General features: G+C 48.2%; 1 protein-coding gene across 1 annotated transcript in view; it reads right to left on the reverse strand.

Moving 5' to 3' along the window:
• Nucleotides 1-23,435, reverse strand: part of LOC144752568 (poly [ADP-ribose] polymerase tankyrase-2-like) — a 281,081-nt gene that overhangs the window by 88,232 nt on the left and 169,414 nt on the right. The window contains exons 12-13 of the mRNA XM_078640457.1: nucleotides 14,940-15,111; nucleotides 8,672-8,751 (exon numbers count right to left, since the gene is read on the reverse strand). Coding sequence (XP_078496583.1) covers nucleotides 8,672-8,751; nucleotides 14,940-15,111 — 252 coding nt within the window. The remainder of the gene's footprint in view (nucleotides 1-8,671; nucleotides 8,752-14,939; nucleotides 15,112-23,435) is intronic.

Consider the following 23,435-nt stretch of genomic DNA (forward strand, 5'->3'; position numbering starts at 1 on the left):
AAAACACACACACAGGCAACAAGGGCCGTCCAGCAGCCAACAATGCCAAAGTCCCAGCAAGGAGGACTCAATGGCCAGCAAACACCCCCTACAGCAAGAGCATCCAAAAGGCCCAAACCCAGCTCAACTCGGCAGTCACTGAGGAGGGGAAGGAGGAGGAGGAGAAGAATAAGGCGGAGAAGAATAAAACTGAGGAGGAGGAGGACGGAGCCCCGACAGGAACCTCTGGATGGCAGAGTCAGCGGGGGCATGGAACAGGCTGCCATCAAATGGAAGATCAATGAGCCGCTCCCGAATATTTTCAGGGAACACGCAGTCCCGAAGACAAGCATGGTGACGGAGGGCGACTGAGGAAGTCATGGCCCGGCCCAGCACCTCAGAGATGTCCGGAGCGGAGAATAACCGCTGCTAGCTCCCCGCCATCCAAAGCATGATGACCTAAGTCCAACTGAACAGCCTCCTGGGAATCCGCAGATCCCAAGTCCCACAAACAAGAGGAGGCCCTTGCCAATACACACAAAGTGCTAAGGGCCCTCAGGGCAGCACTGGTCGAGGCAAACATGTTGCGCCCCCAAGAGTCCAGCCAGCGGCCCTCCTGGGACTGCAGAGTCAACAGTGGCGGCAGGGAGGGAAAAACGGTCCGCAAAAGTGGACTGGCAGCAGAGGGGTGGAGGGAGAGGCACGCCCGGTCACGCGGTGCCGGAAGGTGTCGGTGCAGAAGGTGTTGAGACACCGGATCCCCCGAGGCGGGATGCCTCCAAGCCCCAGTCAGGGGAAAAAAGGAGCGAACCCTCAAAGGGGAGCAAGATCTCCCTCCCACCAGAGCCCTGGTGGAGAACCTCCAAGAGAGGGCCCGCCGGGAAATGAGCAAACGGGTCCCCCATGCGCAGAATGCCCACAGCTGTGGACACCGCGAGAGCAAAGGACGCACCCGCGTCCATAGGGCCCTACGGAGAGGTAAGCAGTTCCTTCCGTCCTTGCGGCCCTCCAAAAAGCCAAGCAGGACGGGCTAAGGCCAGACCTGGAAGCCAAGAGACTCTGAAGAATGGGGCACCTGTCGCACCTCCGACGAGCTCCTCAGCCTCAGAAAAGGCAGGGGCCACCCTTCGACGACGCCGGCGAAAAAGATACCACACGGCGGCCAGTCTCCGGGGAAGAGTATACCAATATGCAGCCTGCCTCCGGAGAAGATGGAGCGTCCGAAGACGTATCCGCAGCGCAACCTCTGCGTGGAGCCCTCGAGTCCGCACCATGAGGCAGGACGCCAGCACTATCCAGCACCAAAGGAGATGCCGGATAGGGCTCCTCCAAGTCGCCCCGTGCCAGGGACCGGAGTTGAGCTGAAGTGGCCAAGGGGCGGTGCCGAAACAGCGCAGACTCGACCTCCGTCGAGGCAGCTGCCCACGTGGAGGTACGAGAGGGACCGGGGAAGTGACACGAAGCCCTCCACCAGCCTCGGCCCAGAATGTTGCGGAGGCGGTCCGGCGACCCATGCGGCGCCGCAAGGGACGAATCAACCTCCAACTCACCCTCCGACGAGGCAGCCGCCCACGGGGAGGGACGAGAAGGGCCCGGAGGGGGACGAGGAGTCCCCACTCCACCTCGACCCAGAGCGGGACGAGGAGAGGTCACCAACCCCTGTGGCGCTGCCCAAAGCAGGCACCGGCGCCATGGCGGCGTCAGCTCAGCCTTGGACGAGGACTTCACCTGCCCAGAGGGACGATCAGGGCTCGGGGATGAGACAAGAGCCCCGGCGACCTCCCGTGACACCTGCGGGACTCCCGCGGGAGTTTGCGGCGAGGCAGAGGCACCTTGGCCTGAAGGAGGGACCCCAGAGGGGCCGCATCCGAACAGCCCCACATCCTCCAAGCCTGGATCCGCACCAGTCGGCGCCAAAGCCGGCGGCGGCGGCAACGTGGTGAGCCCCGCGCGAGGCAAGGGATACGCCGACGCCCCATGAGGGGAAGGAGGAGGAGACACCAGCGAGGCCTGCAAAGCCGCTGCATCTGTCTCAATATGGACTCTCAACGCCCCAGCACTGGGAAACGGTGGATAGGAGGCCACATCACCCACGGAGAGTCCACGCCCCAGAGAGGCCGAACGCCAGCCCCCGGGGACAAACTGCGACACTTACCCACCGGGGAGCGACGCTCTTGCAACATCGGAGAAGGGCGAGGACGAAGACCACAGCTGTATCTGAAGCCGTCCGCCGAGACTGATCGAGATGAGGAGGTCGACCTGGAGAGACGCGCCGATAGAAGTTTTATGCAGCGCTCCCGCCTCGACTTCGGCTTCAACTGTTGGGACGCCTCACACTCAGTGGTACCGTGATCCTCCCCCAAACACCACATACAAATGAGATGAGGGTCCGTCGCCGACATAAGACGCCCACACGACATGCACGTTTTGAAGCCCGAAGGCATTCGCACACTGTTCCATCAAGACAGAAGACAATGGTGAGGAAAAAAGGGCCCCAAACAGGCCCGCAGCAAGACAGCGTTGAATGAATGAATGAATTAATTAATTTATTTATTTATTTGTAAAGCGCTACGTTCACTCCAAGGAGCATCTTGGCGCTGTAAAACAGAGGATCAAAACAGGAGTGAAATTAGGGCATACGAGTAAAACCTAGAACTCTTATCTAGTGTCATATGAGAGAAAACACAGTACTGTCTGGAGCAGCGAACATCCAAGTTTTTAGGAGCTTCCTGAAGAGACGTTCTGATTTAGAATGTCTCAGCTGTAATGGTAGACTGTTCCAAGCTCTTGTTCCTAGAACAGCTATGGTTTTCCTCCCTTTGTTTTCAGTCTGTAGCTGGGAACAGCCAAATAATTTCCCGATGATGATCGCAGAAGACGTTGTGTTGTGTATGGGCATATTCTGGACAGGAGATATGTTGGACCTGATGATTTTGCTGCTTTATAAATGATCATTAGTACTTTAAACAGAATTCTTTTGTGGATCGGTAGCCAATGTAGTCTTTGTAGTGCTTCTCTAGAGGAAAATCCTCTCATTAATCTAAGCACCAGCCTGGCCGCTGCGTTCTGTACTACCTGTAGCCTTTTTGTCGTCAATTTATTTGCTCCTGCATATAGACTGTTGCAGTAGTCCAGTCGCGAAAGAACTAAGGCCACTGCAACTGTTTTCCTAGCATTTAGGGGCATTAGGTCCAGAAACTTCCTCAGGATTTTTATGGTATGGAAGCACATGCCTGCCACTGCTAAAGCTTGGCTGTGAAATGATAGGGAATGGTCAAACTTGATCCCCAAGTTACATGCAGTGTCTGCAGTATTTGGCGGTGGAACCATGTTTTCAGGCCACCATAGACTGGGCGTAAAGAGGTTTGTTTTCCCGAAAAGCAGGATTTTGTTTTTTTGGCTGTTACATTTTAGATGGTTAAGATTCATCCAATTCATGACAGCTGTTAAGCAATGATAACATTTTTCTTCAGATATTGAAGAGTTTTTATCCAGAGTAAGGATGATCTGGGTGTCACCAGCATAGGTGATAGCTTTGACATCAAATGAGTCTATCAAGCCGAGCAGTGGGGTCATGTAAAGATTAAAAAGCGTTGGGCTTAGGGAAGAGCCCAGGGGGACCCCCGATAGAAGCTATTTTTCCATGGACTTGACTGAGGGTAACTATGTTGCGTCTATTTTCTAAAAAAGAGGAAAACAGGCTGGCGCCTTATTGGTGACGCCACTGGTTAGGAGTCTGTTAAGTAAAATGGCGTGAGAAATCGTGTCAAACGCGGCAGACAAGTCCAACAGAACCAGAACTGCATCCTTGCCCTAATCTAAGGCAAGCTTTAATATTTCTGTAGTGTGAAGCAGCACTGATTCTCTTGAATGGCTGGGTCTGAACCCTGATTGCTTTGGATGAAGGATGTTTTCTTTCTACAGGAAGTCGTTGAGTTGTGAGTTAGCCAATTTTTCCACTAATTTAGTCAGCCAAGGTAACAATGAGATTGGTCTGAGATTGGTAAATGTGGCCGGATCCACGTTTTTCTTTTTTTGGAGGGGTTTTACTGCCGCAATCTTCCAATTGTCTGGTACATTGGAGGTTTCAAAAGATTAATTAATTATTTGATAAATGGGCAGATTGATAATGTCTACAAGTAACTGAAGTACTCTAGGAGGACAGGGATCAAAAGGGGAGTCCGATTTGAAGGCCAGAATAGCTTGTCTTGATTGATCTATGCTGATCTCTGGGAAGCAGGGGAATGTCCCTGTGGTCCTTAAGGGAGCAGGCTGATTTGTGTGAGGGCTGATATCAGGGAAGTCCTTCCTTAAATCAATGATTTTATTTTCAAAATAATCAGCAATTTGTTTCACACAAATCCTGTGAGGGTATGATTTCTTGGTCAAGTATTTTGGGTTTGAACAACATTGAAAATGGTTTTTTGATTCTCTCCTGCTTGATTGATTCGATTGGAGTAGAATGTCTTTTTTTGCAATTTAATATTAAGATGGTACTGTCTAAGGTTTGTTTTAAAAGGGATCAGATCAGCCGATTCATAATTTCTCCTCCAAATTTTTTCCAGTTTCCTGCAGTTACCTTGTAACTTCTTTAGTTAAGGGGAGAACCAGTGGGCTTGGTTTTTCTTATTAGACTGGGCTTTTTTGGTGCATACAACTGGTGCTAAGGTATCAGCCAAAGATGTCAGCCACACATTATGCTTGTCATTGACAATAGAGGTGATGACCGTAAAGGTGGGTTTGCTTGGGATGTTCCAGCATCCTATTCCACTTGCGGATCACCATTGAATCTGGTGGGCCTCATAAATTCCCTGCTTGAGTTTTTTCCGGATCTATTTTAAATGGGATACATTTGTGGTCTGACCAGGTAATAGTGGTAGGAGAGTCCACTGATAGACTGGTCATATTGGTGCAAATGACGTCTAGGGTATGTCCGGCGTCATGTGTGGGACCCTCAATCTTTTGTTTTAAACCAATAGTACTAATAATATCACAGAAATGTCTAGAGTTGGAAGTGTCCTGGGCTCCTAGATGTATATTAAAATCTCCTAAAAGGGTGAAGCTAGAATATCTAATCACTAGGGGGCTAATGCTGTCCCCTAGTGTGTCGAGAAATTTGAGAGTAGAGCCCGGGGCACTATAGAGAAGAACTCCAGTAAACATAGAACTACTGTTCTACGTTTTCCGAAAAGGAAAAAACTGCATGGACGACGCCTGGGGGGACTTGCGTGATGTCACCCCGCCCCCGGCGCGCAGGGATGCGTTGGCAAAAAGTTTCCGGATCCAGTCTCACGCCTGGGGATAATTCTACGTGAAGGAATCTGCGGCTAGTAGTCTCTATCAGATGGATGAAGTAGAAGATAGATCGTCTCGAGGAGGCATGACCATACGAAATTGTGGTGTCATCATTGGAGTAGGTGGAGGCAGTATGTGGTCTGATGACAGCCTGTAGATGATTGTTGTGCTTCGGCTGGTGTTGGAAAGTGCTTTTAGTAGTCCTGAAGCATGCTTTACCAGTCCTCAACTAAAGAAGCAGGAACCTGGACCATTCCTTGTGGTGTTGGAGGAGGAGCAAAGTGATGGTACTTTATATATTGATGACCTTGATAAACAGGCTTGTGGTTATAGTCTTCCTCTTGATACTTAAGGTGCAACTCAGAAGAACTGTGAGCTGCACCAAAAAGTCCCGGATCAGCAGCTTCTGATTTCGCAATATCTAGCAAGTACCTGTGTGGTAGGGGAGACACGTTGTTGGGTGATATATATTCAGGACGAATACCAAATAAAAGTCTCGTCAATGCAGCTGTTGACAGTAGTGATGATAGTGCAGTCAGTCAAAACCAGCATGGGTGGCTTCTTTTGCTTTAATTTAGATGAGGAGGAGGATTTCTCTGCAAGTTGTGTTGTTGATGAGGTCTTCTCGGACGGTGTGGGAACAGTTCTAATCAATTGGGTGGTCTTAGTCGATGCGGATACTGTAGTGGACGAGGTAGTCGGCGTGATGGTGAAAGTCAACAGCAGACTCATATACGCTATGCCAGCCGTTATGGATATCTTAGTTTTAGGTGCCATCGACTATGGTGTTGACGGTGTTGCAAAGGATTTTCCAGTCAGTTTGTGCTTTTTAAAAACGGGTTCAGGCAAGGATCTAGGATTTAACAGAAGGGCTATAGAAGGAGTAGAAGGCTCACATTTGGAGTCTGATAAAGCCCTTTTTCTCTTACCTTCATAAGAGCAGCCTTGTTAAGATCAAGGGTGGGTCTTTAAGGCTTTTATTAGCCTCAGAGGGGAACTAATGGCGTGGCCTTTTGCTCTTACTGGATGTTTGTGAGGAAATAGAAAAAACACTACACTCCTCCTCAGAAACGACAGAAGTCTTTTATTTTTATTTCACTAGCCTTCCCTCGCAATCTTAGAGAGTTTTTATGGAAAAGGATCTTCGGATTTTATAGTCTCTCACCTTCTGGGTGAGGTGAAGGCAATAAATACACTCTCTATGGGCATCTTCTGAGTGAAGCCAATTGAAGCAATTTGGAAATAACCAAATCAGATAAACTGAGCGGAGCTCAAGAGACTTCCTCTCACACGACGTTAGAAAAAATCTGAGGGAAAAGGCCTCTGTTGGGAGTGTTCTAAAGGTGTTGTCGCCTGATTGCCTGGAATTTGGTTCTTTTTACAAGAAATGGATTAGTTGTTAAATTCGATGTCTTAATGCCACTGTAAGCTTTGATGATTACTGCAACTGCTTTTAAATGTACAGTAGGACTCCCATCTCGCCCACGGGGGATGATTCAAGCATGCAAATCTAGAACATATATCACAATATTAGAGAATAATCATCCTTTTAAATTCTGTACAGGATGATCTGTGCAATGTTGTTTCTAAGACAGAAAGGAGGAATCCTCCTTGGGTACTCTCCACCTGATTTCCTGTGAAAGGTCTTTGAAATAGTGTCCTTGGCGTAACTGAGCCTGTAAAGTACACTATGAACCTTATGGATAGCAGAAATAGGTATCAAGTAGATGATACTACCACAGAAAAGATGTCCTCATTTTATGGCAAAGTCGTTGGGGTCTTAATGTATTGTCTTGGAGCACTTTTAGGTAGAGTGTCGATACTCAACATCACCATGACTGCCATCACTATAGGCTGCCTGGGCTCAGCCAACCTGCACTTCTTGAGACGGGGCAGTTTTGATAACCACATGAGCGCCATCAAGTAATTTGTGACATTAAATTCAATGGGACATAAATAGGGGTTTGATGGACTTGAATTTAATTGTACCATTTATTTTGGTACTGAAATCAGTTTAACAGCCACCATATTGGCACTCAAGAAGACAAGTAGGGGACTGAGGCCAGGAAAGAGGACACACATTGGCAGAGTTGCCAGAGGGCCCAATTAGGCTGTAGACTCTGGATTAATCTTAATTTCTGAGATATTTTCCATGGAGTTTACTTTGAATAACATATAATCAGTTGAGGTTATTTGTGCTGGGAAAGTACTGTCAGGGTAGACTACTTGCGCTGCTAGAGTGCTTGAATATTGCTGTCCCAAATTAACAGTGAATGTCCAAATTATGAAACTGCAGGATCTAATTGGGGAGAGAGAATAGTCTGCTGCAGGTCATTCTGCATTAGTAACTACAAATCAAAAGGGCTGATCGATTTAGTGGCAGGATGGTGTGATGGCAGCGATAGCATTGCTACATATGCTCTTTTTCCTGTGCCGTATTTGTTAAGTGAAAGTTTTGACAATGTGCTTAGGGGATCACAACCTTTTTCACTTCTTGCAGGATGGTCCTTTGCTTGATCATAAGGATGCAATCTCCTCCATAACTAGAATCACAGAAGCTTCAGAACCTGTGAGGCATTCAACCCCTAGATAATGAGCAGCCCAACCCTGGATCCATTCCCTTCTGTGTTATTATAATCATGTTGGCCAAGAGGAAATAAGTGAGATAAACCCCAAATGGAATGAGGGGGGTGGTAATTATGTGTCCTGCTCACAATGATCTGCACAGACTCAAAAACCTCAACTTTGTACAAAAGATACAAGTTTTGCACTATGAATGGTATCTTGAATGTCTTGTATCCAACTATCTGGTCCAAATAGTCTAATAAAGATTAATTGTTCTGTGGCACATGGCTAGTCTTGCATCTTCTGCACACAGCTCTGAAGTAACACCAAAGAGCTCACACTGAAAGCATGGATAAAAGCATTACACAAAAGGGAACTGGTTAACATTCAAAACAAAAGATCTAAGGAAAATGTCGGAAACTCAATTTCCTATCAAAAACATAGTCATATACTGAACACCAAAATATTTAAATTGAGAGATGCACTCTTTTATGTCATTGTTGTAGCTGTAAATGCTAGTCTTTATTTCCCCTTCCACCAGTCCCTTTTTTTTTACATTTCTCCTTTTTAATCAAATACCATGGCAGAATAGGTTTCAATTTGAGTGCTCAAATTACTTTATTCCACTTGTATTCAGCAGTGATTGGAGGACCTACTGTTAATTTCTTTTCCAAATATAAAATGTATTTAAATGCCAGCTGTGATATTAATGGTTCAGAAAGCAAAGCCCTATAAAAGAATCGGTTCAGAAAGAATTGGTTTACTAGTTACACATAATGATGAATCTATATACGTAGAAAGAGCAGATGCAAAAACAAACGAAGGCACTTACTTTTACCACTTCGAGGTCACCAATTTTGGCAGATTCCAGCAAATGTTTATCATTATCTGACATGCATGACACAACACCCGCTGTTGGAGGGGGAAAAAAAGTAATATTACAATCAACATGAAACAAGCATTGAAAATGCAATAGGTCTCACCTTTGATTAAGTTAAAGCCATTTGCTTTGCTAATGGTATTGTATAGCAAAACAAAAGGCTTTAACTTTAAAAGATAAGAAGTTAGAAGGGATGGATCAGGTTGGACAAAGCGGTGTGGATATTTGTGAGATTGTTTAAGAAGAAAAGAAGGTTTGAAGAAAAGCTGGTAGGGCTAGGTAGGGGTGGGTAAGATCAGGGTACAGGTGGTGAGGTTGGAAAAAAGCTGACTGTGTGTGGGAGGATAAGATGACGCTAGAGATGTGTGTGGGAGGATAAGATGACGCTAGAGATGGGCGATGTGTGACTTGGGAGCATAGATGCCTAAGGTGGGGCAACACAGAGGTCAGGATAGAGGAGGTAGAGTATAATTGTATCTAAGATGGGTGAGGTTGGTGACGATGTTGGTTTTGAAGGGTAGGTTGATAATGAGGGTGGAACTAAAGGGTGAGGATGTGTAAGATGGTGGGAGGGATGGGAGAGATTGTGATTGATGGTGGGCGACATGGGAGCGGTTGGTTAAGGTGTTGGAAGGAACTGTGAGGTTGGATATGTTTTGGACAAGTGCAGGAAGGTTAGATAAGCTAGTGGGAGCGACGGATGAGGTCAGGTTAGAAGCCTGTAAGGATGACTGGAAGTGGGTAAGGTAGCAGTAGGAAAGGTTGTGGTGGGGTATGAATTTGGTATGGATGGCATAAGATTAGCTAAAATGGTAGTCGAGATAGGCGGGTCAGATAAGATGGTGCTAGGTTACTACCGTGGTTGGGTAGGTTTGGGTGGTTGTGGGGTTATTGTTACATGACAGTGTAGAAGCAGTATTTGTTTAGAATTTGACAAGTAAGGGGTTTTATAAGGAGCTGGCAGGAGCAGCATTAAGGCCTCCTTCTCCTTATGCACACCTATCAACTCACCCATACTTGCAAGTAAATGTACCAGCTTTAAAAAATAACTAGCCTTTTGTGCAAAATAAAATAACTGGCAGTACCTGGCTTAAAGGGGGGTAGATTGGCTCTCATTGGGAGAAAAAAATATTGGACTTATAACAATTCGAGGCAGATTGCTTCACCAGTGGGTGCATAGAATCAAGGATTTTGAATGCCTACATTGCAACCTATAATGCATCAAAGCACTGTTATGTTCATGTAGATTATAACAAATCAGGCTAGCTCTAGGTATGAGACATATAGCTTTAACCTAGCAACAAACTACACAATGGGTACGTCGGTGGAGCTGTGTGCGTGGGGGGAGGATAAAGTATCAAGAAAGAGGTGCTTCCAAGAAGAAAAGATGAAAGTAAGCCAGATTTACAGGTGGAACAGGTGATGGATATGAGCTCATCAGAGGAGGTCAGGTACCCATGTGGTAACCCTAATAAAGGTTTTGGACAAGGAAAGTAATTGTAATGGAACACCTGCTTCTAGAACGGAGTCAAAGTTATTGCTGCGGACGGTCAAGAAATTGAATCAATTTTAAACCAACATGTTTCCTAAACATGGTGATGCACTGTGAGCAGTCAAAGATACATTGGGATATGGTGTCAGTAAAGGTTGCTGCAGTTGTGAAAACGGTTATTGCCAATCCCATTTGAAGTCTCTGCTCTGGTGACAAATGCACTGCTGTTGTCCAAGGTAATATATCACAAGTAATCTCTTGCACTAAACTAGAATCTGTAAAAACAAACTTAACGGTACTTAACATGTTACTTTTTTGTCCATGGATTTCATATTGTTTATGCAAGCACGTTCACCAAACAAAAAGCTACACTATTCTTAAGTGCTACTGCACCTCACTATCACGATAACACTAACAACTGTTAGAAGTAGAAGAACTAAAGTACTGACAGCAAGCTAGGGACTGTACAGCTACAAACCTGTGGCAGCTTCAACATATAGTTATTGAAACTGGGCGGACAAGAACTGATGAACAATCTGTATGAGAAAGTAACGAAATCATATGAGCCACTCTATGAGTCACAATGTTTAAAGGATGGAAACGTTTTCAGAAAGTGGTACTGACACCCAAAAATACAGATAGAATCAGAGTCCTCAAGTCCTGATACACACAAGTGCTGTAGCACCCCTAGTTAGGACTATTGTGCGTTTAAGTCTTTTTGCCTTGTGGCTCAAACAGTAGATATGTATACACATGCCCCAGGGAGCAATACTCCGTTTGCCGACAATATGGCATCAGCAGAGTATGCAGGCAACCCACTGCTCTAAATGCGCAGGTATGCCACTTTATACATTTCCTAGCACCTCTCTGTATGAACGATTTAGGTCCACCGTTGAGACAACAAAGCTTGTTGATTCTTCAGTCTAATTCACTGAAAGATAAATGATATTTAACAGGCTAGGACATACGGGAGAAGCAGCAGCCCTTCCATTAGAGAATGTACAGTTCTGTTCCCTCACTCAACCCACTGAAGTTGTGTTTTTGAACAGTGAGTACCTCAAAAACATTTAAAACAAGTAGTTTATGACATGTTTATGTATTACAGTGCTGTAATCGTGTGTTTCTTTCAGTACTAGACCTTGAACCTGCTACCCAAGATTTTGTTTTTTTTAGTATAATGGAAGTAATGCAATTTGCTCCAAGAGGAGGTTGGCTGAAACATTCACTACTTTTGTCAGAACAATTGGAGCAAAGCTCTCTCACCACATGCTCTACATTTCTCTCCCTTTTAGTAGCCAGAATAGAAAAATTGCCTATGAGCTGTACTTCAATATTCATTCACAGAGCCTTGCTTCTATTCTAGTGCGATCATTCAATATAAGGAGGCAAATTAATGTGACTGCTGCACTTAGTTGGCTGTCAAACCTTGGATACGGAGTAAACGTCTGTTTATTTTTCATTCTTGAAATAGGTCCAGTTATATATGAATATTTGCTGAATAGTATTTTTGTATTAAACATACCAAAGACAATAGAGCAACGCTGACTGGTGCGTTTGTATATTTATTTTTACAACATTGCTTGACCTATTCAGATATGTACATAAAATTCACCTTTTACGATTTTTTTTTCTGAAGTTTTACAGCCGATATCCAGAATTGGCCTGCATGCCAAGTGGTCTCCTAACTTGGTGCAGAGCACTCGCCAGCTGTTGCTACTGCAGAAATAAAACAGGCGCTGGCTAGTTTGAGCCTGCAGACAAGGCGCCGAACTGTGCTTTTGGAGACTTGGAACCTGAAGATAAGTTTATAACATGTCTTGCAAGTTTGACACGTGAGTCATGCCCACTTCATACTAAAACTAAATAAGTTGGGGCAGAACCCACCAAATACGGGCGCATCAACCAGCAACGCTTGGCACCGTTTATGCCAGAGTCAGGACTGCCGTCCTGTGGTTTGATTAGGCAGGCCACCTGTGGTTTGATTAGGCAGGCCAATGGGAATCATGCTCATCTAGTGATGCCAAGATGGTGCGTTTCAGACCAGTAGTGTCGAGGATGTCAATAGTACAACTGGGGAGGGTTTACATGGCTGTACCTTTCTTAGTGGAACTGTAGTCCGATTTACTTCAAATTACTCAAGTAAAAGTATAGTTAACAGGCACACATTGGACTAGAGTTTTATTCCATTTTCAAGGGCGTCCGTGAAAGCCTATTTAGCAGGTACACAGTGGACAAGAGGTTAATTGCATGAGTTTCAAAGTGTGGCCATTCTGGGGTGAACTTGTGTCGTTTAATGTACAGTAAAAACGGTAACTGCAGAGGCGTAAAGCCCCCCTCCCCCCCTCCCCCCCCCCCCCCCCGAGAGCCTTCCATGGCGGCAATGCAGCACAAAACTAAAACACATTCCAAGAGAAGACACGGGGCCCGCGTTCGGATTTACAGAGTGCAGCGCACTGTTAGTGGCAACCCAGGGCCCGCAACAAAATAAACTACGAACTTTCTAGAACGCCCCCCTCACCCGGCACCACCCCGGGGACAAAAAACAGGCACGTTTAAATGAGAACTCACGGATCCGTGAGAGACAGGTGTCAATGTATACCGTGAACCAGGAGACCACTGCCACAACACTACGCTCCGCGGGTAGACGGCTGCACCCTTAACAAGTCGGCCTGGAGCGTGCCTTGGGAGAGACGCGGGAGGGCAGGAGCGTGACGCCGTGAGCGTGCACGTTGGCTTTCCCTGCGGCTCGCGCGTTCACAGACCGGTGTCTGCTCGTCCACCGGTCTGTACCACTTGGGAGGCCTTCACAGCGACAATAAGGCTCGCCACCGGCAGCGCGCTGCAACGCAGGCGAGCCCTAAAAATTGTACCATTTGGGTTCTGATTTGGCACTCTAGAACCAGACCAATTACAAATTCATATTAGTTGCTTAGAACACAAATGTAAGGAAATGTCTATTGTCAAAAGTTTGTGGTTTTGAGGGAGGCAGCACACAGGGATTTTCAGGCACCAGATGTCAACAGGGTAGTGGAATTTACGAATAAAGTACAAGAGCATCAACAGCACATCTCTGTAACAGCACTTTCTTAACCAACTAGGGCAAAATGCCCCTTGTACCCAGCCTAGGGGTCTGTAGGGGGAAATCGTACTTTTTCTCTGGGGCTCTATAACAAGACATCAGGAACGCTCCTCCCCCTCCCAAGTCAAGTTGGTTTATGGAAGGTAGGGAATACGCCACTCCCAAAATCTTGGAAGCCTTTCTCTGGCTCCTTGCCCTTTGTGGTTTCCTTCAGATTCTAAGTCTACGTCTGAAAGCTGGTCTGCAAGGCCTACTTGGTTCTTCTTTCAGGGACATTCAGTGAGCATGGCCTTAAGTTATAATATTAGTATTTTTATATCATAATATGGCCTTGTGGTGCTGTTGGATCCTCCTGGTTAGCAAAAAGCTTCTCTCTTCAAGCTGGGCAGTTCAAAGTGTCGGATGGCTTCAGTTCCTCAAGCTTGTTTGGAGTTCTTGGAGGAGGGGAAAGTCATCAAAGCTTATAGTGAACACATCTCTGGGCTGGCACACAGTTTCTTTAAAGTCCAGATATAGTGCAAGCTAAGAGCTTGAGAGGCACCGCACAGGGAAGCCAGAGTCCAGCAAATTGCAAACTTTCTTAAAAATGTTGATTCTTCCGCAAATCAGAAGAAACACCTTTCAGTTCTGTATAAATTAAATGTAAAATGTAAATGTAAATGTGGGATACTTGTAAAGCGCACTGTTACTCTACCCGAGTGTCCTGGCGCTGTAGACCGCTGGGGAACCCGTCCTGGTTTTCCCTGTGAGATGGTCCCTTTCTGGGTATCTCCAGGGTGAAACCAGGCATCCCCGGCGTCTGTGGGGGGCCGTTGTAGAGATGAGGCAAGCTTAATTCCCAGAGTTACCGAGTGGGTTCCCTGGTTAGATTAGGCACTGAGGCGAGAATTATCGAGTCCGTTGACCCTGGTCCAAGACCCTGCCGCGTCGGGAATTGAACCCTGGTCCCGGGCCGTTCTCTGCTTACAGGTCTGCCGCCTCTAACCAGTGAGCCACACCTCTCCACATGGTAGAAGACACCCTGGACCAAACAAGTCAAGTATTTTTGTATACCGGGCCCAGCAAGTGTCAGCTAAGGTTTCCTGGTTGCGAGGTAAATTCCCATAAAAGGGAAGAGTGGGTGGGTTTAGACCCAGTGAGGGAAACTGGTTAGTAGAGCAAGGGATGTGGATATTCCTCCAGCACAACAGACGGCCATAGGTTTAGACCAAGAAACAAAGGAAATGCATGGAGACTGTCATGTCCCCAAAGGATGAAGGCAAACTGAAAAGGAACCACAATAATGTGAAGGCCTATACACAGGTCTTCTCCTTACACCTCTGACCATGCTCAGTCTCACAGCACAAAGAAATCTCAAGTTGCACAACACATCCTCTCTAAGGAAAGCAAGGACATCAATTAAGGCAGATTTTACAAGGGTAGGACCAGAAATTATTTTCTGCATCAAGAGCATAAGAAAAAGTAATGGGAAGGAAAGATGGAGACAATAGGACATACAAAGTTTTCGTTTGGCACATCTAAAATAAAAGTATGATCTAAAACCGGATTTCAATGTACTATTTTTGTCCTTATAAAACACTTCTATGAGTCAGTAAATATCTAAAGGGACTATTTCTATTGTAAACCATGAACCTTAGAGCGTAAAATACCTTGCAGTATTTGATGTACTCTTGCATCCCCCATTTGCAGAGGAGTCAAGCCTTGCAGTGATACTATAGATGGATCAGCACCAGCATTGAATAGCAATCGGCAGATCTGAAGATGGCCAGAAAGTGCAGCTCTGTGTAACGGTGTCTGTCCAAGACTGTCCAGTGCATTGACCTGAAACAAAATTGACAAGAACTTAACATAATGATGTTGAAATGCAATACTGGATTCAATGGCAAACTCTACATATGAATGTACCTGTGTCGGGGATATACAGAAAAGCGTTGAACCTTTCTAGTGGAACAAGAATCAGATCAATAAGTAGCAGGTGCTTTTAAAGTATCCAATTACCCTCCCGCAAAATAATTGGTGCAGTCTTTAGTTAGTTATAAAACAATCAAAATCACTGTTAGACTTGGCAAATTTTGGCGTGTTTCCCTTGAGTTTTTGCTTTCCGACCTCCCGGATTTGACTCTGTTTTTGCTGGTGTAATGATTCTGTGCACTTTCCTCACTGATGATCAGTGGTAAAGTGCAAGTGCTCCTGTTGTAAAATGTGCTATGGATTGGTATTTCCATGATTGGCTTATTTGATTTATATGTCAGTCCCTAGTAGAGTGCACTGTGAGTGCCAGGGCCCATAAATCAAATTATGTTGGTGGGCTGCAGTACTGGATTGTGCCACCCACACAAACAGCCTGTAAAGTGTAACTCTGGCCTGCCATTGCAGAGCCTGTGTGCAGCCTGGGGCTGCAAGTCGACTTGGCAAGTGCACACACTTGCAAGTCCCTAAAGCACAAGTTACTACTTGTGTAACGATATATCTGTAAGAGACATTAGTTAGTGATAGATTCCTTACCTTAGAATATCTCCAGGTGTCAGACTGGATCCGGAAAGTTTTGCTAGCAGTACCCCTGCACATCAGTAGGTGGTGGCGTGCGGCTACGCGTCATTCATTGGCGTCGTATGCGCTGAGATGACGTTGCGGAGACTACTTAGGTGCCACCCATGCGCGCGGACGTCAGTTCTGTACAGAACTTTCCGTGCCAGGAACGCAGAGCCATGCAAGAAACTGACCACTGGTGCCATGAAACTAGGGCCCTGAAAGGGATGTCCTTAACCCTAGTAATCAGTTCGCAGAACGGGGAGGATGGGTGGGGCGGTAAGGAATCTATCACTAACTAATGTATCTTACAGATATATTGTTACACAAGTTGTAACTTGTGCATCTGAAAGACACGTTAGTGATAGATTCCTTACCTTAGAATAGATACCCCAGCAATACCAATCCCGGTGGTGGGTCTGCGAATAAGATTACACCAGAAAGTCACGCAGAACAGAACGGCCAATAAAGCCGTCTCTCCGGACTGGACTGTCAAGGCAGTAATGCTTGGTAAAAGTGTGCAGCAAGGCCCACGTAGCTGCCTGACAAATGTCCTGCAAGGGAACGCTGCGTCCCAAGGCAGTAGTTGCTGAAGTTGCCATGGTGGAATGGGCACGCAGTCCCACAGGAGGCTCCTTCCTAGCCAACGAGTAACAGGCCTGGATGCAGAGGACAACCCACCGAGAGATGGCCCAACCTTTTTTGGCACCCACATAGCCAACAAAGAGCTGGTCATCCACCCGGAACTGTTGTGTGCAGCTCAGGCAGAAGGAGAGCACACATTTTGGGTCCAGACGGTGGAGCCTCTCTTCCTCTTTGGAAGGATGCGCAGGCAGAAAGAAGGTGGGCAAAGTGATGGTCTGCCCGATGTGGAAGGGAGTGACGACCTTTGGCAAGAAAGAAAGATGGTTCCTTAAAACCATCTTGTCCGGATGAACAATAAAGGAAAGGAGGTTTGGAAGAAAGGGCCTGGAGCTCACTCACTCTTCTGGCAGAGGGGATAGCTACCAGGAAAGCCGTCTTGAGAGTAAGAAGACGCAAAGGACAGTTATGAAGGGGCTCGAAGGGAGCGCACATCAGATATGTCAAGACAAGGTTTAAGTCCCATTGAGGCATGATGAACGGCATAGGAGGAAACGTGTGCGTAATGCCTTTCAAAAAACGGTTAACAACCGGGAACTTAAAAAGAGAGGGCTGATCTGGAAGCCGTAGAAAGGCGGAGATGGATGTATGACGATACATCGCGCACATTGAGATCGCATGCTTTTACCCCGCGTCTATTACATCGCACCGAACATTACTTCGCGTGCGATAACATCGATATCTGTTGCAACGCGATTGCATTGCTTTCTATTGGCCAGAACATTACTCCGCAGAACATAAAGTCGCAGGCCATTACAACGCGGTTTGTATGTGTCTTACAACAGCGTTTGGTATTGGCACGACGTGGGGTGTATGTATTGCTAAAGGCAAGCACCTCTCTAGAGTATGGATCAACTCGTCATACTTAAAGATGGGTTTCGTCTGCAAGTCTGGCATTGGGCAGCTGCGTTCTGTGTCCGTCTCCCTGACGATTCTCTTCCCTTCTCTCTCGCTGACACTCCCCTCTCTTACCCTGCAGGTCCCAACTTTCATCTCTCCCTTTCTCCGCATCACCCTCCCCCCCCCCCCCAATGCTTGCTAAGCATATTCTGTTTGCTGTCTCTCCTTCGAACTCTCAGTCTCTCCTGCTTTCTTATTCGCCTTCTGTTTTCTTTCTCTGCCCTGCTGACTGTCCATCTCTCTCGCTCTCTCCGGTTCTTGTTCCCCCACCCTTCCCCTCTGTTTCTCTCGCTTTCTCTTTCTCGCTTTGAGCCTGACCCTTCTCTCCCGCGCTTTCTCTCCTGTTGCTCTGTCTCGTTCTTAATCTCACACTCAGGCCATTTCACTCTGCCGTCCTCTCGTTGCCCGTGGCAAACTTTGTCTCGCTCTCTCTCTGTTGGGGCTGTTTGTCGTTGTCTCCTTCCCCCTGCCCTGTTACTGCTCTTCCTTTTTTGTACTACCGTTATCCATTTATCTCTCCTCTCACGCCTGTGGTCACACCTGAGGGGACAGAAGTACACCGCGTGCCCTTGTGTTTCCTAATCCGTGAGCAGACATTTGTCCCGTCCCCACTCTGCTGGCTGCTGCAAGCGGCCTGAGAGGGTCAAAATACAGGGTACCGGACTGCGTGAGAGGGTCACACTAGACTAGAGGGTACTGGAGCTGCCGAGAAGGTCAAACTGCAGTGCACTGGGCCTGCATCTGGTTAAAACCCTTTAAAAACCAATAACAATTTTTCTATATATTCCTTGTATACTCCCTTCCCCCAGCAAGCCCTCCCTTCACTCTTAGAAGGAACTGCCCTCCAAACGCTACTAAAAATATCACTAAAAGGCAGTCACGCCGCACAGCCCGGTGTGCGTGGGGGAGGACATGAGGTTGGGGTGGCGGGACAGGCAGCCACTAAAGCAGCTCAGAAGATGTTGTACAGAGTGACTCTTTCTCTACCAGGAGGTGTAAATGATGCATCCTTCTCCCAACAGCTGTCCAAAATATTTAATATAAAAGCTGGCACTTTCTAGCGAAAAGCATCTCGCAGCAGCTGCCTGCTGTAGCTCTGGGGCGTGGGGGGTCGTTAATGGTCAAATATTAGAAAGTTTAACTCCTTCATCCGCATTGAGCTGTTTGTGAAACACAGCCCTGTGTTTAAGAGTCATAAGATATACCCTTATCCGCAAATCCCCCAGAAATAATATGAAATACAGACACCGGATTCTCAACACACACACACCCAGAAGAAATCATACTGCACCATTCAGCGTAATATACATGGACGCATGGACTGCCATCCAAGAATGCAAACTATATGCACACATTAACACACTAACGCGCACGTGTCACAAAATATATACGACAAACATGTATCACAATGAAACAATCTACACTGAGCGGAAATCACCAGAGATAAACTACACTCCTCACCAACAGGAAGTAATCACTATTACCGTCACCACGAAACACAAACTTCTCACAGAAGAATAAATATAAAAGGCACGCGTCATTAGCGAATACAAGCTACAATCAAATGTAATCACTTAATAATAACAATGACACGCACATCTTCGTCTCGAAATATGTGGTGCACACGCATCATTTTCAGAGCTAATAAGTTGCGTGGCTCATTGTCAACAGGATCACACATCATGCACCCACCCACCCACCCATCCATCCATGCATCCATCCATCCATCCACTCACCCACACATCATGCACCCATCCATTTAGTCCATATATTATGACATTATTATGGCATATATTATGCCATTAATATGATGTATGTGTATGCGCCCAGCACCCATCCATCCACTGACCCACACATGTCACTCGCCATGGTCAGTGCCCTATTTAAACACCGGTTGAAGCAGCCCACGTTCGTTCCCTGTTGTCGCATGTATTTTCGCATGTTACTCGCCATGTTCAGTGCCCTATTTAAGCACCGGTGCAAGGAACACGGCCCGCATGGGGTCCCGCGACTAGCAGGTCGCATGTTCAGTGCCCTATTTAAGCACCTACGCACCATGTCACCATGTCACTCACCCTATTTAAGCACCTACGCACCATGTCACTCACCCTATTAAAGCACAAGCACCATGTCACTCACCCTATTTAATCACCGGTTGAAGCAGCCCACGTTCGTTCCCTTTTCGCATGTCACTCGCTTTGCATTTCATTTGCCTTTACATCGCATTGGCGTTCAAATGCTTCGCGATGTAACTGTAAACGCGCATTAACCGCATGCGTTGAGAAAGCATGCGATCTAACCGCCACCGCGATGCAAAGGTCGCGATGTGATGGCACCATGAAGTAACGCTGTCTGTGTTATGGGTGTTTCCCGGTGGAGATGGCCAAAAGAACCTTTGATAGTGTCCAGAGGAGAGCCCTGCTGGGCCAAATAAAGAAGGAACAGAAGGACTTCGGAAAGAGGGGCAGAAAGGGGATCCACAGACTTAGCTGTGCACCAAGCCACAAACTTGTTCCACCTGCAGGCGTATACCATTTTTGTGGAGGGACGCCTGGCTGCCAGAATGACATCACAGACTTCGGGAGGAAGATCGAAAGCTGTCAACTGTCCCCGCTCAATCTCCACGCATGGAGGTGGAGGCTGGACAGGTTTGGGTAGAGGACCGTCCCCTGCTGCTGCGACAGAAGATCCTCCCGAAGAGGCAGTCGGATCGGGGGATCGATCGCATGAGGAGTAGCTCGGGATACCAGTATCTTCGTGCCCAATCCGGAGGAACAAGCATGACTTGGGCTCGGTCACCCCGAATCTTCTTCAGCACTCTGGGTAGAAGTGGTATAGGCGGAAAGGTTTATAATAGACCGCAACACCACTCGCGACGAAAAGCGTCGCCGAGCGAGGGCCGCCTTGAAAATTCCAATGCGCAGAACAGATTACATTGCGCGTTCTCTTCGGTGGCGAATAGATCTAACCAAGGCTCTCCCTACTACAGAAAGAGACCTTGCGCCACGTCAGAGTTCAGACGCCATTCGTGATCCATCAAGCACCGGCGGCTGAGTTTGTCCGCCCTGGCGTTCAGAGAACCTGCCAGGAGTTGAACCACCAAGGAAATGCCTTGATGTTCCAGCCATGTCCAGAGGCGCAGAGCCTCCTGACAGGTTCCAGGACCCCACCCAGCCCAGTTTGTTGCAGTACCACACGGTGGTGGTATTGTCCGTGAACACCTGCACCACACTTCCCCAGACAGAGGGAAGGAATGCCTTCAATGCAAGTCGGAACGCCCGAAGCTCCAAAAGGTTGATATGGAGTCGGGACTCTGCCAGAGACCAGAGGCCTCTGATCTCCGCCTCTCCAAAGTGGCCACCCCATCCCAGGAGGGACGCATCCGTCACCACTGTGTGCTCCAGTTGGGGAAGGGAGAGGGATCTGCCATTGACCCAATCGCGATTCGTGAGCCACCACTGCAATTGTCGTGCAGTGCCCTCCGAGATCTGGACGTGATCGGGCAGGTTGCCCTGATGCTGCGCCCACTGGATCTTCAGGTCCCACTGCAGAGCCCACATGTGCCATCTGGCATGTTGCAGGATGCAGGAGGCCATCAGGCCCAGGAGCCGGAGGGTCATCCTGACTGAAACCCGGGATAAAGGCCGAAAGATCGGAATCATAGCCTGAATATTCCGGACTCGCTGCTCGGGAGGATAAACCCGAAACTGCATCGAATCCAGAACCGCTCCGATAAAGGGGAGCTTCTGAGAGGGACTCGGGTGCGACTTCTGCACGTTGATGGAGAACCCCAGCAAAAGCAGGAGGTTGGCCGTAGTCTGGAGGTGGGTGACAACTGCCTGGGGCAAGCCCGCCTTCAACAACCAGTCGTCAAGGTAGGGGAAGACGGACACCCCTGACCTGCTAAGATGAGCTGCGACCACCGCAATCCCTTTCGTGAACACCCGAGGGGCGCTGGTAAGACCGAAGGGGAGCGCGGCAAGTTGAAAATGCTCCTGGCCTACAGTGAACCGCAAGTAACACCGGTGGGCCGGCAGGACGGGGATGTGAAAATAGGCGTCCTGCAAGTCTAACGCTCCCATCCAGTCTCCAGGGTCGAGGGCAGCCAAGACATGAGCCAGAGTCAACATCTTGAACTTCTCCTTCTATAATAATAGACACCGGCGTATCCCCTCGCTATGGTGAGTATCAACGACAAGCCCCCCTCTGTGCTCAAGCGCCTGATTATTGTAAAAACAGATGCGTTTTAAGCTTTCCTCTGAACCTGGCCTCCGAGGGTTCCAGACGAAGCTCCAGCGGGAGTTTATTCAAGCTCCTTGCTGCTAGGAGCCGGAAAGATCTACCCCCCATGCGGGCCTTGTTGATTTTGGGGATCATTAACAGGCCTGAGGTCCAAGATGGGGCGCAAGCCCCCCTTGTCCTTCTTTGGGACCAGAAAGTAGTGGTAATAACAACCACGCCCTACTTCTGGCCCAGGAATGTGCTTGATGGCCCCCTTGGCCAAGAGGGCCATGACTTCCTGCTGGAGAAGCGCGAAGTGATCCCCCGACATGCGGTGGAACTAAGGCGGCATGGCCGGTGTGGTAGACTCGAAGGGGAGGGAGTAACCTCTCCAGACGAGTTGCAGCATCCACCTGTCTGAAGTGACAGAACGCCAATGGTGAAGTTGATGATGAATCCTGCCACACACTGGTGTGGGGTGTGTCCCGAAGCTCAGACTAGGAAGGCTTCGAGGCGGATGTCGCGGGCGGAGGTGGACTGGCCCTCACACCAGCACCCGGAGCCACCACGGCGGCCTCCACAGCCACGCTGAGTTTGGTTCTGTGCAGGCTTTTGACAGAACGAGCGGGCAGGGGGCCCCCTTCCCTGGCCACGAAAGGAGTGAAAAGTAGACTTGGCCGGTGCGTGGCGGAAAGGCCCAAGGACTTCGCAGTAGCTCGAGAGTCCTTAAAACGCTCCAGCGCACTGTCAGCCTTATCACCAGACAGGCGAGTGCCATCAAAGGGCATGTCAATGAGAGAGCTCAAGACATCCGGGGAGAACCCGGTAGACCTCAACCAGGCGTGGCGACGAAGTGTCACAGTTGTGAAAATCAGCCTACAGAGAGAGTCCGCGGTATCGAAGCCACAACGAACGGCGAATTTAGCCGCGTCCTTACCCTCGGCCACAGCCTGGGACAGCACAGCCTGGACCTCTTCAGGACACTGGGGTCAACACCTCAGCAACGGTATCCCATACCGCAGGGGAATAGCGGCACAATAGACATGCGGTGTTCACCGAACGCAGCCCCAGGCTGGCCAATGAGGAAACTGCTTAACGAACTGCTCCAGCTTCTTAAGAGTCCTTATCTGGCGGTGCCATGGGAAAGGCACTCTGGGACGTCGAAGCTTGAATGACCAGGCTCTAAGGTGTAGAATGAGTGGTCAGAAAGGCAGGATCACCCGGCGCCGGGCGATGACGCCTGGCGACGTTCTTATCCACAGGCGCCCCGGTGGACGGCTGCGACCAAATGCCCAACAAGACATCAGTGAGGGCGTCATTGAACGGCAGCAGCCGCTCAGATGAAGTAGACGCTGACTGGAGCACTTCAGTGAGGAGATTAGTTTTCAGGGCCACCGTAGGGAGATCAAGGTTAAGGACCTCAGCTGACCGACGGAGCATCACCGTATACGAGGCACCTTCCTCCATAGTGGACCGGGAGAGGCAAACGCGGGGTCAGAGGATACGTTGAAATGTAAATGTAAATGTCATGGTACTTATAGAGCGCACTGTCACCAGACGGTCACCTTGCGGTGTCGCCTATGCGGTTTCCTGGCGCTGATACTCATACCGCTGTGGAACCCCTCCTGGCTTTCCCTGTGAAGTGTCCACTCCTGGGCGCCCCCAGGGTGAAGCCAGGCATCCTTAGCGCTGTTGGGGCCAGTGAGGAGGCTAAGCAAGCTATTGCCCAGAGTTGCAGCGTGGGGCCCATGATTAGAATAGGCACCGAGGCGAGAATTAACAGGTCCGAGGAAATTGAGCCCGAGAAGTCCAAGTCGTCGGCCCAATCCTGCACGGAGTCGCACGAACGAGCA

The sequence above is a fragment of the Lissotriton helveticus genome, chromosome 5_1 (assembly GCF_964261635.1).
Source record: "Lissotriton helveticus chromosome 5_1, aLisHel1.1, whole genome shotgun sequence".
NCBI classification, from domain to species: Eukaryota; Metazoa; Chordata; class Amphibia; order Caudata; family Salamandridae; genus Lissotriton; species Lissotriton helveticus.